This window comes from Urocampus carinirostris, chromosome 14 (genome assembly GCF_059441175.1).
Source record: "Urocampus carinirostris isolate Australia breed hairy pipefish chromosome 14, RoL_Ucar_1.0, whole genome shotgun sequence".
NCBI classification, from domain to species: domain Eukaryota; kingdom Metazoa; phylum Chordata; class Actinopteri; order Syngnathiformes; family Syngnathidae; genus Urocampus; species Urocampus carinirostris.
Window position 1 is genome coordinate 10,449,638 of NC_142362.1, and position 15,522 is coordinate 10,465,159.

Here is a 15,522-nt window from a genome sequence, read left to right on the forward strand (position 1 = left end):
AGCATATGAATAACCTATACTTTATGTTGACAATATCTCTGTATTATTTGTAATTGCAACATCCATTACAGCCTGGTCATCCTGAAAGGGGGATTGCCACATGGTCGGTCCCTTCTCAAGGTTTCTTAATTTTCCTCATGTTGAGGTTTTTGAGTTTTTCCTTGCCCTCATGTTGGTTTCAGATCAAGGGATGGTGTAATGATAGTCTGAAATATTAGTCTCTGGTATAACCTGTGCAGCCGTTTGAGACTCTATGTGATTAAGGGCTATACAAATAATAATGACTTGACTTGACTTGAATGTATTTCTCCAGGCATGGTTTATTGCAAAAAACAAACAAACAAAAAAAAAAACATATAAAGACAAATCTTCAGTACACGTTACCATACATTTTGTATTTAACAGACACAAATAAAGAAAAAATAACGCCCTCCTTACTAAGTTGCACCAGTCATTAATTATAATAGTGCAGGCATGAACATTCTTAATTCTTTATTCAACCATGGAAGGCCACAACAGCAGTATCAATCCCTCTCATTGGCCCACGGCACCAGATATGCCCTCATTATCCTTGCCCTTCTGACTGGCTAGAGCACCACCCCCATTCATCCACTCTGGCGTCTTTTTCATATGACACTCAGGTGCAATTTCTAACTGGCTGCCTTGTCGGTTTTGTGTAGTGCCAGATTAACACAGTACATTATTCAGTTTCACGCAATGGTCCTAGCGCTTGTTTGTTGAGTAAAATGTATTCTGCTCATTAGAAATATGTCTGTTTACTTTGGTTGGTTTGGTGTGATATTCTTGCCATTTGTTTGTGTTTATTTTTTGGCATTTATGCATGGAGGCTTGGAAGATGTAAACACACTGTTCGACATAGTTGACCTTTTTTGCAGTGTTAGGGCAATAGGCTGAGTAGGCAGTCAGTTAAATCAAACTAGGCTCGTGGGAAAGTGAAAAACTAAAAATAAATGACCATGAAAGATATTGAGATGATTTATTTTGTTTAATTCAGTGCGTATTATTTTTATATTTTTTCTCAGAGTAATTATTTAACTTAAATTGATCAGGGCTGGACTTAATACTTGTATTTTTTTAACTATCTACCAAATAAAAAAATCCACAAATGTATTGTTGATTGCTAGGGTGGTATAACGTTTTCAGTCAAGGGCTTCACTGGGTTGAATAAATTACAATAAGGGCCGGTTTAGAAAATGATAAATTGTATTTTTTGTATCTACCGTTATAGTCTCAAATCCGATAACTTGAGGGGAAAGATAATTTAAGACAATTCAATTAATCTCATGTTTTTTTGCACATTTCATTTGGGAAAAAAAGTTAAATTACAAATTAATGGGGCAACGGCAATATGCATTTATGAAGAAACAGAAATGGAGCCATTTACAAATAAATGCGTTTTGTCTACAAATAAACAATTTAATCAATGTGGTTGACAAACCATGTCCCTTTTAAAGCACTAAATTTGATATGAATTGAAAACTCAAAATGCAGTATTAATGCAGTTTCTTCCCCAGAGCCATTACCACCCTAAACAGACACCGCACAAAAAAACTGAAAAACTGCAAAAACACTACCTCATACGAACGTAAAATGGTACTCATGTCTATGTTTCTTGCACATGTTGACTGCAATATGTTTACTGCTTACCTTGCACAATGTTTGACTATTTTTTTGCACTATGATGACTATTTTTTGCACCAAATGCATATGGTGACTATTTTTTTTGCACTATGATGACTATTTTTGCACCAAATGTGTCATGATTACCCAAGTGGAGCCACCTGGGGTAATCATGTGGCGCGCTGGAATGTGCTTCCTGATTGGTTAATGCTCCCTTTTTAAACGCGTTACGCGGAGAACTCTTGGTGGGAGGATACTTTTTACCCCGTTTGACTCGCCTGATTTTCCTGTGTATTTTTGACTTGTTTACCTGATTCTGCCTGCCTCCGATCCGACCTGCTTCCGTTCCACGCTACGATCTTCTCTCCAGTCCCGGTAAACTCGACCTGCTTCCGTCCCACGCTACGATTGGCTACGTGTCCCGAAGTTGTCTTCACGGCGTTGCTGCTGACGTTCGACGGTCATCGCGTCTCCCGCTAACCCTGTACGCTTCCCCAAATAAAAGACTTGTAACGAACGCTCTGGGGTCTCCTGCTCTGTTCTGGTCCTTCCTGACAAAATGTATAATTGCACAAACCCTTATGATACCAAACTGTATTACGATACCAAACTGTATGTAGCATCCTACATGCCGACATTTCTTGTGTAAATATTGTGTAAATTATAACTATAACCTTATCCTCCTTGTTTTATAACCTTAACTTCTCTGTTCCTTTATGGACTTGGCTTTTTTACCTCACTGTGAATGTGTGAAACTGGACTGCCCAATTTCCTTGTCACAATATGTTAACCCATTTTGTAACAATGACAATAAAGGTATATTCTATTCTATTCTATTCCAAAATAAATACATGAAAAATATAGCAAGTAAAATAAAAGGTAACCATCTATTCGAATGTTGGTGACATTGGGGAAAAGATCAACACATTATCATCCGTAGTACTTTTTGTTTTTTACCATTAAATAGCCATTCATTTTCATTTGCATGCCAGATAGAATAAGTTGCCCGACATGCGAAAGATCCCCGGTTTGAGACTGGGTCTAAACATATGTTGGCCATTGAATTATTTTTACTTTAACTACAAAACGCTACCTTCTCTTGTATTTTTGTGTCATATACTAATAGGGGTGCAGTGATATACTCAATGAAAACACGAGTTAAGCGGCCGCACACTAAACAGTAAATACTGAGATCCACTGCGTACGAAGTGACCGACGTTGCATCAGACAAAGTCGATGGGATTAAGCTTCCGTACCATATTTTGTCACTGACAACAAACCGACCCAAAAGGAGAGTAAACTTAAATTTGTAAAAATAAATCACTGCAGAACAAATAACTTTGTCCTGGTTCCCATCAATCCTCTACACATTGAGTTGATTGTGAGACCCCCCGCATGCCTTTATCCATCTTGAACATTTCTCCAAATTAATTTTGGGCTGAGGAAACAACTCACCCCTACTAATCGTTCTAGATACCATTGATCTACATTACAGGTACTCCAGACACATCATCGGACTTTTTTTTAATACAAATACTGTACAAGCTTGCGGATCACATGTGCAATCTTTGTGATACAAAGATCGCCGACCTTAATCGGAAGCCACGGGCTGTTGTCCGCCTCACATTCTCGTTGGCTGAAAACAAGCGCTGTTTGATCTATTAATTCCCCTAATAAAGTGATAATAGACCTTACAAACATTATTTATGCACAGCAAAAATATCCCGCCAATATTATCATTTGACATTTTATTTCCCCAAAAATTGTTATACTGCGTACACAATTTGAAATAATCAAAAAATGCATCAAATGAGGGGAAAGCTTTTACATTCACGGGTCTTGTGTTTATTCAGTTGTGGAATTTAATTCCAAACTGTGGAAGAATAAAAAAGAGAACATTGAACCTGTCCTAAATACTGATATGAAGCACCTGTGCCCGTTCATTTGGCGCCATTGCCTCGGACTCTAATTGGCACCCTGTCCCTATTCAAACCCACTCCTTTCTGTCACCTGTTGTCAGTCCGTCTGCGGACCTCATTTTACGGTAGGCAAGCTTTTCGACCCTGAATTACTCCTGTTTTGGCTCCCGTCTGTTTCCTGGCTTCGACCCATTTTCTGATCTCGACCACGTTTTTTGCTCTCCTGCCCCAGCTACAGACCTGTTTGTTCTGCTCCAGGAACCTCCATCGTTCGCCTCGGAAGTACACTTCCGCGTTCAGAGCAACCTGCTCCCCGCGACCAGCGATCACTGGATCGTGTGTGCTATCCTTTCCATAACTGAGAGAAAACGTACGCAAGTGGGTCCTGTCTCTTTTCTGTCCCTGACAGACCTGGTAAGAAATGTTAAAATCTTACTTAATTACTTCCTTAAGATTTGCAGATGTGCAAAAGACACTTGCTCCGGCTATAAACATGAGCAAACAATTCCACTCACATTATAGCTAGGTGAAGATAATTAGGTTGAATTTTGGAGCTCAGGAAACCGGTTTTGCTTTGTTGTCATAATATCGTTGCCTTTGGGGATGACTGACTCATGCTTAACACAACAGTGCAGCCTTATTACATGCACAGAGGTATAGCGGATTTAATCTTGTCTGATGCTATTTGGCTCAGTCATCATATATTTAATGTGTCTTTTTAATTGTCACACTGTAGGCAAAACAATACCACCCACTAGAAATGAACTGAATGATGATTTCCAAACTTTTAAAGATTTAATCGGTCCATATTGTACCGGAAAAAGGAATCAATTAAGACAACCAGCTGTGATGCGAAAAAAATGCAAATTAAGCTTCAGCGTCTGACTAAAATATGCAATAAGGTTAATTAACGTTCTGACCTTTCAACCTATGTACTGCCTTAGAGACATATTTAGCAACCCTGCTAACAACAAGGTTATGAACACACTAGGGGAAGAGGAAGGGCGGACAAATGAAATATTGCAAGCGGCCTTCAAAGTTTAACATGACCCAGACAGAACTGTTGACCTCCCCAAAGTCGCCTCATTCACAAACTCATGACGCCGCACTCGGAGGAGCTTAGCCGAGTGTGTCGCTCCCCGCGGCTGAGGTTTTGGGGAGCTTGTCACTTGAAATCTGTCAAAAGCACTCAGTGGACTTACTGGAGCCTAAGGAGTACAATACCTAAGACCCTGAGGGCTTATCCCGAGAACTCTGGACATTTGGGAGAGAAATTTACCACAGAGGTACCTCTTTATACGTGCACCTCAAACACGAGAATTTCGGAATATAATCTTGATAGCTTCACGTAGGAAAATCCAGTTCACGAGCAGTCTCAGACTATAACACTAGAGACCGCTCAACTGCCGTGATCGTTCCCTGCCAGCGTCAGCTCATCCCCGCAGAGTATGTAAACAACTACTAGTAAAAAATGCTGCGGTTGCTGTGAACTTTTTTGTGTGTACGTTAATTTAAAGTTCCAGTCAGCTTAATTTTAAGTGTACAGTAAGTGCTTACCTATCAACAGTCTCTCCATCTCATACCTGCCAACATCTGCCAATTGTTCCAATTATTAATGATCGCAAAACCTTACAAACACTGCACAGCAACTACTTACTCACAGCAAAACGAATAATGTACTGTGTCGTAAAAAAGTATTTGCCCCCTTCCTGAATACATGAACAATTCAAGCTACGACCATGACTCTGAAACAAATTAATAATGTGTGAAGAGATACCACTGTATGTGCAATGACGTGCCTGAAACCTGAGTCCTATTGTCTGATTCCAGAAAAGACCACGATACTTGTACATGTTTGCTGTTCTGTGTTTACCTGGCCAGGAAAAAAGAAAATATGGGATAGTCTTGTCCCTTGTGTTGTCTTTTCCCTTCACTCAACTGACTGTAATCACGTCATCGGTTGTTTCTTTGGATAAGCAAATGGTGTTGCGTTCTGCCCCCTTTCCTAGTGGTTGAAATCCATGCCTTCCTCGAAAGGAAGGGAGGTGCTCCGATATACTTCCTCAAAAGTTTTCCAGTGTAACTTTTCCCAAGAGCGTGAGAGAGCAGCTGGTGGCTGCGGCCGAGGGGCTCAAACATGATGAATGACTTTTAGATTTGAAGAAGAGTGCTGACTATGGATTGTATTTGCAGAGACATCCAAAGAGAAACAACTTATGCGAGATCTTAAAATGGAATTCTGACTGTCTGAAGGTAAATACAAGGATTTGATGAGTTTTATTTTACATAGTTATTTCAATTCAACTGTTGTACTATAGGTACAGAAGATGACATTCACACCCAAACCCAACTTTTTACATCAACTGAAGACCTTATTCAAAAACAAAAACAAACAAAAAACACATTTTTCACCTTTGCAAAATGTAATATCTTAGTGTGAACACAAAACAAGGTCTAATGTATAGTTTTTAGTTACAGAAATGTAAAATAACCCTGTGGCCCTTTGATTCTTCCAGGTTGGTAGTCGAAACAGCAAAGAATGTGGTCCTAAATCCTCTCAATCATGTTTTTGAAAATCCTCTCTCTTGGGCCTGGCTGTTATAGCACAAACGGGAAACCGCAAAGAGGGAGGGAGGGCAAAAAATCTGGGACTCCAAAGCTATGAATTACCTTGTATTCGCTAAGCTCTGATAAGCTCGAACAAGCTTATCCGTTTCTCTTTGCCACAAGCATTTGTTTACAAGGCTTCACTAAAACTATTTGGCAAATTCAGAGTTTGCAGTTCCTCAAATTCTCCTTTTCAATGTTTTATCAAGTAGCATACTTACTAGATATGATGTTTGGCCTTGTACCTGCTGCATTATACACAGTTACAATTCAACTTATGATGAAAACTTGAAGAAAACTTGAGAAAGTGTCCTCATAATTATGAAATTATAATATGTATTGCTCTAAACTTATCACATATTTCAAATATTTTTTGATATTTCATTGAAAAGACTCACACATTTCTTTCTGAATGGTCTAAACCCTTGTTAATAAACATAAAAATCAAATGCATGACGGCAAATAGACTGCACCTTTCTAAGGAGTCCTTGAAATGTAACACTTATCATTTGGAAGGCCCTCTTGTGTTTACTTGAGCTTTAGCAAATATTGCTGTTCCATAGATTTGAGTGCCAAGTATTTGAAGTTAAATGTAGTTGAGTTTTGAGATTGTATAATGTAAAATATAGTTAATATGTATTAAGGTTTTTCTCACCTTTTGGAATTTTCCACATTCCTTTTGAGTCGCGGGCCGTATTTGGTTTAAAAAATGGCATAAGGGTCGGGATAAAAAATGAATATAGATTTTATTTTTCGTATCTACAGATACAGTCTAGAATCCAATACATGAGGGACAAAGATAATGTAGGCCTATGTTTCTTCTTTTAAAAATCTTACTTGCATTTTTGCACATTCCATTCAGGAAAAAATAAAAAATAAGAAAAAAAGTTTTCTAGGTCCCTCCAAAATACCAGCGAAAATATGTGTTTATGAGTGAACAATACTACATATAATTGTGAATAAATAAACCATTCAATCAAAGTAGTTTTGAAATCTATCATGAAGCAAAATAATAAAGTATGTCCTCTTTAAAGCACTGTGATAATATTTAAAACCTTAAAATACACTACAATTAGCTAAGACGTTGGTCAGACGTTGTTTTTTTTTGTTTCATTAAATTTCATAAATATCTTGATTAAAAAAAAACCATATAAAAATACAAAGAAAATAAAAAATATATTTTTCAAACAATTTTACACATGTTATCATTTAATTTTTAACATTTTTATTTGGCGGGCCGGACGAAAATACCTGAGGCCCCAGGCCGTAGCCCACTCCTGAAAAAACTATCATATCTAAATTTAAGAGCCATGTACTTATCTGTCCATCTGGTTTCCATATAATACATTGGTCTAAATATCTTCACATTAAATTCAAAAATATTCTGTTCATGTTTTATTATTTCAAATTCACGGCTTTCTCTCTGACAGTATCTAATTTTGTGTTCCTTTAGGACCACCGTCCCACCAAAATGAGAGACAGGTTAAAGGAGTTGCTGGAGAAAACTCAGGACATTTCTGAGGCGGGAACTATTAGTTCTGTGGATGAAGAGGACTCCGAAAAGTCTGCAGTTGTTGACATTATAACATCGGAAGCCGTGGTGTTCGAGGAGGAGCCGATCATTGACAATTTCTTGTCAGAAGTCCAACAGATCCGAAATGATATCGTCTCACTGGACATCGAGGTTAAGTTCGCTTGGGAAAGTGGTCTCAAACCTTTATTGTGCATTTAAAAAAAGTATAAACATAGAATTATTGCATATAGATTGGCATATTCACCAACAATACCGTATTATGCATTAGGGTACTGCTTTTCACCCCCTAAAATCCCCTACCGATTAGGAAACATATCTACAGTTTTTTATTTTATTTTCTATTATTTAAAAATAAAATTCTAATTTACTATTTTAGTCCATGGATGCTTTGTCTTAAACTTCAACTTCATTGTTAAAATACACAGCACACAGCACACATGAATTTATTTTCTCTTACCCATGTGCAGACATGCAATACATGCACAATACAAATAATAAATGGCAATAGCAAATATCCGCAAGTTTTCTTTTGTCTTTTTTTATTTTTATCTCAAAGCGAAATTAAGTCTTTATGTGTGAATCAACCGCCCCAAATATCACATTGGATTTTCGTTTTTCGTAAACGTTTTTCACTTTTGTTTTTAAATAAGCACATTTTGTCGATTCATTTCAATATTCTGGAGATCGATTGCATTTTATGAGCGTTAATCGAGCGCGCGATAACCTCTTACGCGTTTTATTTTGAAAAGGTTGGCATGTATGGATAAGTTTAGCTATTATTTTACAATGTACTCAATAATTAATTAATACTATTATTTGCTGTAGCTACTAATAATTTCACAGATAAATATTTTCATGTATGATAAAATATACATATATATAATTTCAATCCCTATATCTGAAACTAGAAAATTCATACATTTTAGCTAAACAATTAGGCATGCATCTATTTAGTCAAAAAGTCGACCGACAAAATAAAACATTATTCAAACATCATGACACGATTTTTAATTGTGTTGCCGTGGAAGTATGTTAACTTTGTCTTGCATTTCAAATGTTACAATGACAATACGTGATATTCTATTGGCCAGTTGTATAAGCACGATGTTGTAATCATGTTTCCACTTATTTATTCTGAAAGTCTTCTTTCTTATTTTTCTTCAAAGTCTCTATTTCATGCTGTTTTATGCAATGTTTCACAATGTTGATACCAATATTCTGTTTTATTCGATTTTGTTTTATTTTACTTTAACCTTATTTTATTTTATTCTATTATAATCATTGTGACAAATGTGTTTTCATTTTAACATGTGCAATGGACAACACAATTAGCAATCGTGTATGGTACATTGACTAAAGATAGCGGGAAAATGAGATAAAACTCAATTACTTTTCATATGCCATCTTGATCACTGGTACTCCAGTGGTAGGAGATGACCTAGATTCAAATCCCAACCAAAAACACGCACCTAGACATTGATTTTTTTCGGATTTCAATCAAAATAAATGCGCGTCACAAGGTTCTCTGGTTTTGTGGTGGCGGACTGTGGTTTGGGGACCACTGTCCTTTATATTAGTAATTTACCTGAAAACATTCCCTTATCTCAACCAGGTACTTAAATTCAGCCAACAGCAGAAGATGCTGGTGGCGACCATGCGTCGTTTCAGCATCATGAAAAAGGAGAGCAGCATCACGAGGGACATCAAGCTCCAAGCGGAGAGCATCCACCGACGTCTGGATAAGCTTTTCAAGCAAGTCCAAAAAACAGAAGAACTGAAGGGGCCCGCTGCCGTTGTCACCAGGATACAACGCTCCCAGTATGCCGCTGTTTATGTCAAATTCCAGCAGGTTTGTGCAATGCAATTTACAATCTTAGCTTCAATGAACATTGTCAGTGCCACATAGTACAGCAATATGAGTGAATATCATGAATGGCCTCTACAACATTCTACAACAGCCTATTTACCAACACTACCGCTTTACGCATTAGATCCGTGTTTCTCAACTGGTCTGACTTCCGGACCCACAATCCAAACCTCTTAACAAGCTAGGACCCAGAGCAATAGAAAACAAATACTTCTCAAATTAATATAATGCCAGGATTGCACAGTTGAAACTAGAGATAGCAGAAAATATTCACATAAAAAAGATGACCCAAAAAAAAAACAGGAAAAACCAAAACGACTTCAAGTACCATATTCGGACTATCAGGCGCACCCTCAAAATATTCGTCTGTGGTTTCATATGTAAGGCGTAAAGGAATTTAAGACACATACAATTCATACTGCAATAAGAAAAATGGTTGCATTAAAAAAATACATATAAAAAAAAAAAAAAAAAAAAAAAAACATACAACATACAGATAGACAAAAATCTGGTAATACTACAAATACTACAGAAATAAAATACAAAACAAATAATGGAAAAGATACAAAAAATAATAATAGTAATACTAAAAATAGTATTGTAATACTTGAAGTTACAATATGATATTAATACTGCAACACAACTACAGGAATACTACAAAAATAGGACTAAGATAATAGTACAAAAATACAACTGCAGTAATCCTACAAAACACTACAGGAAAACTACAAACAACAGAAATACAACAGAAATGCTACATACATTCTATAGACATACTACAAAAATACTGCAGTAATACTACAAGAATACTACTGCAGTGTTACGGTGTTACAGATATACAACTACACAGATACTACAAAACTACTACAAAACTACAACTATAGGAAGTACTGAAAAACTACAAAATCAACTTATGAAATTCTTCAAAACGCTAAAGAAAGAATTGTAACAGTACAAAAACACTACAGTAATAGTATAAAAGATACAACCATGGAAATACTACAAAGACACTATGATAATACCACAAAAATACTACTGCAGGAAATACAAGTAGAGTAGTACTACAGAAATGCTACAAAAATACAACAGAAACATTCCGAAAAATCACAGAAATATTGCCATCTGGTATTAAAGAGTTTTAATGTCCCTCAGTTATGTTTTTCATTTTTTAGCATCATTTTGCCGATGGAAAGGCCCGTGACGGACTGAAAACGGGTCTGTGACCCACTTTTGGGCTCGCACATGAAATTAGAATGCGCGATAAAATCTAAAGGTTGGCATCTATGGAACCGTAAACACCCTATGAGGGTGGCTCCTGTCAGTGTAAGTAAAATAGAATTAAAAAGATTAAAATACATTCAAGTAAAAAGTTACAAAAATAAAAAAAACATATAATATTTAGCAGAAATAGACAAATATTGGATCCTTGCGAATATACATCTTTCGTGGTGAATTTGAAAATGGGAACTGTAAAAACACCTATACATATATTCTTTATCGTATTATTTGTGAATTGTGTTGCTGCTAAAAATTGTTGCTGTGTTTTCACAAAGCACTTATAACTTAATCCCGTCGGCGGGCGCTACCTTGTAAATATATTTGCCTAATTATCCTAAAATATTTTTTTTAATCTTATTATTCTATTTTAAGTCTTTTTTACGTTTATCCTGGCGTGCTATGTCCAATCTTGTTGTAAATAATGTTCACACTGTTATCATTGATAATAGATATAGTTGTATTATCATCTATTTTATTCTATTCTATTCTATTCTATTCTATTCTATTCTATTCTATTCTATTTTATTCTATTATATTCTATTATTTTCTATTCTATTCTATCGAATTTAAGTTGAAAACAAAACGTTGTTTTCATTATTTCTAACGCCGTGGCTGTTTACCTTGACTTACTGTGTTTATATTTATAGCTTTTTTCAATTAAAATATTAAAATCGATAGTTGAAATCAGTGAGGTTATCTGCCAGAAGAATAGTTTTCTTTTTCTATTATTTTTTTTAAACTACATTTTAAGTTGTACACAAAAGTCTTCGAGTGTTGCAATCAATTTCGGTGATGTTGACACTAAAGACTATTTAATACTATCTCTTAACTCTAAGAGATTAACATAGGACCCAAATGTATTCTTCTCATTATTTTTATATTTTCCTTACTCAGCAATTTTCTTTTTCCTATGCATTAATATTTTCCGCAGGTAATGCGGCAGTACAACGAAGGACTGTTGAGCAAGCAGGAGCGCTGCAAGCACTTCATTATCCGGCAACTGGAAGTTTCGGGGAAGGATGTGACGGAAGGCGAGGTGAATGAGATGGTGGCCACAGGAAAATGGGACGTTTTCAACGAGAACTTGCTAAATGACGTTAAAATCACCCGCGCACAACTGTCGGAGATCGAACAGAGGCACAAGGTAAAATTAGTGGAAAATGACTCACAATTTGTTTTTAATATTTTTTTGATTCAGTCACAAAAACGATTTATGGGGGGACTTTGACTGATACCATTACAAGTACTCAACAATACTGTGTTGTATATTTAATATGTATTATCCATACATGTTTTTCTATCAATTTGTATCTTTTTACACGTTTATCTTTTGACCTTTGTCGTACTTTCCACTGAGAGGAGAAGCCTTCTTGTTGTACTTTTGTACAATTACAATAAAAGGCATTCATTTATTAATTCACTATTAGTTCTGATACACAAAACAAATAACCCCACAGAATGAAAATAGCAGTTTATTTAAAATGAATGAAAATATTATTGTTTTATATTAAAAATATTTCCCTTAGGGCAGCACGGCGGGGCAGTGGTTAGTGCGTGTGCGGCACAGTTCTGAGGTCATGAGATCGAACTTTCCTGTGTGGAGTTTGCATGTTCTCCCCGTGCATACTTGGGTTTTCCTCCGGGCACTCCGGTTTCCTCCCACATTCCAAAAACATGCATGCCAGGTTAATTGGCCGGTTCAAATTGTCCCTAGGTGTGTATGAGCGAGTGAATTGTCCTGCAACCAGTTCAGGGTGTCCCTTGCCCACTGCCCGAAGATAGCTGGGATGGGCTCCAGCACCCCCGCAACCCTACTGAGGATAAGCAGTGCAGATAATGTATGGATATTTTCCTTAGATATGTAAAAAGTGTCTTTTATTAGAGATCATAAATCAAAAATTTTGGAGACCTCAAAAATGTGTTTTTTGATGTATTTATTTCTGCTTCAAATGTCATGATGACTGATTAACTTCACCTTGTGCCTGTTTGGCGCCAGCCGCTGCGGGTTTCCTGATTGGTTCCCCGTCCTACTTAAGCTCAGTCCTTTCACTCGACGGTTGTCAGTCCATCAGCAAACCTCAGTTTCTACAAGGCAAGCACTTTGACTCTGGTCCCGCTTTTAGCACCCGTTTTCCACCCGTCCGTTCCTGATTTCCCCGTTTGTCTCCGGCTACGACCTGTTTTTTGACCCCGTCCACGTTATGCTCTCCCGTGCCGGCTTATGACCCTTTTTTTGATCACGACCACATTTTGCTCTCCTGTCATGGCTATCGACCTGTTTTTTCCATCTTCGACACCACGATTTTTTTCCATCTTCGACACCACGATTTCCAGCTCCGGAAGATCCACTTATGCATTCGGAACACGTTCCAATTCTGTGAGCGGCTTGCTTCCCGCGTCCAGTAATTAATAATAATTTAATAATTTCCTTTGTATTGTCATTCTTTGTAACAATGTACACAGAACGAAATGTCGATACACCTGACCCGTTGTAGCGAGTCGATGCAGCCGCAGCCAACAGAGGGCGCCGCCATTATACCAATTAGGTATGTCTCGGCCGAGGCGCGAACCAGCGACCTCCCAGTCTCAAAGCGGGCACACTACCATCTAGGCTACTGAGCTGGTAGTGAGCTCCGGATCGCGGCGCTGCCTTTCCTCTTCACCTCAATAAACTCGTGGTTTATGTTACGCATCTGGGTCGTAATTCCGTTCTGGTCGTGACATCAACACTCATAAAAATCAAACATTTGTCGTAAGTATGCAAAATGCATCAACAAAAATAATACATATATTTTTTTTTTTTTTTGCTTAATATGGCTGAGAGTTGTCTGAGAATCTCAAATTTATTTCCAACACTGCAACCTATACGTTAAAACTCCTTATATTGGCTTCAGATTCAGAATGTGTAGTCTTTATTAATTGGGCGGCAGTGGCTCAGGAGGTAGAGCGCTCGTCTTGGGATCAACAGATTGCAGTTCGAATCCCAGCTCCTTCGTGTTACATGTCGAAGTGTCCTTGGGTAAGACACTGAACCCCTAATACCCCCAATAAGCAGGTTAGCGCCTTACATGGCTGCAAGGCCGCTATTGGGAAATGTGGAGCACATTGTAAAGCGCTTTGGGAAGTCATTGACTTGAAAAGCGTTATATAAATGCAGATCATTTCATTTCATTTCTTTAGGAAAACAGGAAATATCATTTGTGCAAAACTCAAAGTGTTTTTGTTTTTTTTTCCCACCCGACTGTAACCATTCAATACCAAGTACTCGCAGGAGCTGAAAAAAGACAATCTTCTTGGATTGTGTTATTTTGTCCTTAACAGTTCTGACTGAGGCTCTTGATCTATGTTCTGCTCTCATCCTTCAGGAGCTGTTGAGCCTTGAATCCAATATGATGGAGCTGAGGGACCTCTTCACGGACATTTTCATGCTGGCGGAGGAACAAAGAAGCCACATTGAGCACATCCAAACCAACGTGGAGCAAACGCAGGATTACGTGGCGGCCTCCAACGAGAAGTTTAAGCTGGCCGCCAGGTACAAAAAAAACAACCCCCTTCGTAAGATTTGCTGCTGCTGTTGCCCTCCTTGGAAATGCTGCTTTTAAAGTTCAAGTCGCAACCTAGAGGCTTGTATCTAAAGTGTCTCCCTTACCTGTTGGGAGTAAACAATATTGAACGGAGTGGCATTAAAGTGAAGGTTATGCTAGCGCCGTCCTCGCTGTTGAACACAGCGACGGTGAAGAAGGATTCGGCAGAGCATGGAAAACAATTAAGGGGAAGGCCGGCAATTGATATTTGAGGCACTTGATACTTTGAAGAGAGTCTGAAGTGACTCCGATTGGAAGAGACAGTTCACTGAGCGCTCTTCACCAACTTATTGGAGACCTTCACTGGAATCTGTGGGAGGTCACAAGCAAGATTCAGCTGTCAAAGATGTATCACTCATTATATTGTTCATACTTTTTTTTATTTATGAAAAGCCCTAGTGTTTTTTAATTATATGATTTGACGATGCACTTTCAGCAGAAGCTTAAAAAGAGTTATTTCATATTTTTACAAATCAGATTTAGTAATATGAAAGTAAAACTTTATAAAGGTTCACAAAGCCCTTGCAGTTTTGTTTATTTTATTTGTTTTTCTTCTGGATTGTGTTGTTGATTTAGAGGGTTCCTGTGTGATATGTTCCCACTGGATGTTGCTGCACTGAAGAGTGCAACCGAAAAAAATGCTAAAAAGCAAAAGACAGAATGCAAACTATAGAGACTTAAAGTGACCATACTGTGCCATTGTCCTCTCATTTTCCCCCCCAAGGATTTTAGTTTTTTATTTTGGCGGACCTTTAGCAGGAAGTTGGCTGACAATCATCTTGGTTCTATACGATCAGCTTTTTTTGATAACTAACCTGTTCTTGCCTATTACTCAAATCAATAAATATATTTATTTATTTTTTTTATGTTTTTTTTTTACCAGCAGGAAGTGCTAAATCCTACACAATTCCCCATTAAACCTAAATGCTGGCACAATAGAAATTTATTTGTATTCCACTACAATTGCAAACAAAAACAGCCGTCTAGGATGCAAAAATATAAATGCTTTATAATGTTTCATTTGTCCATTAATACTATTGGATTTATTTTTCTTTGTCTTTATTTGTTATTATCATTTCATTTATTGTGTTA

The 15,522-nt window shown here is 37.3% G+C and overlaps 1 protein-coding gene across 1 annotated transcript; it reads left to right on the forward strand.

Moving 5' to 3' along the window:
- Positions 1-5,635: 5,635 nt before the first annotated feature.
- Positions 5,636-15,309, forward strand: stx19 (syntaxin 19). The gene is made up of 5 exons (XM_088352655.1): positions 5,636-5,813; positions 7,621-7,851; positions 9,314-9,550; positions 11,778-11,990; positions 14,212-15,309. Exons 2-5 carry the CDS (start codon positions 7,639-7,641, stop codon positions 14,446-14,448), a joined length of 900 nt encoding a protein of 299 aa, XP_088208781.1. The 5' UTR covers positions 5,636-5,813; positions 7,621-7,638; the 3' UTR covers positions 14,449-15,309.
- Positions 15,310-15,522: the final 213 nt, after the last annotated feature.

Bases quoted from the DNA above. Each gene is read 5' to 3' on its own strand.
- stx19 (XM_088352655.1), top strand. From the start codon at position 7,639: ATGAGAGACAGGTTAAAGGAGTTGCTGGAGAAAACTCAGGACATTTCT. The intron at 7,852-9,313 runs GTTAAGTTCGCT...TATCTCAACCAG, and splicing joins TCGTCTCACTGGACATCGAG to GTACTTAAATTCAGCCAACA. The intron at 9,551-11,777 runs GTTTGTGCAATG...TATTTTCCGCAG, and splicing joins TTTATGTCAAATTCCAGCAG to GTAATGCGGCAGTACAACGA.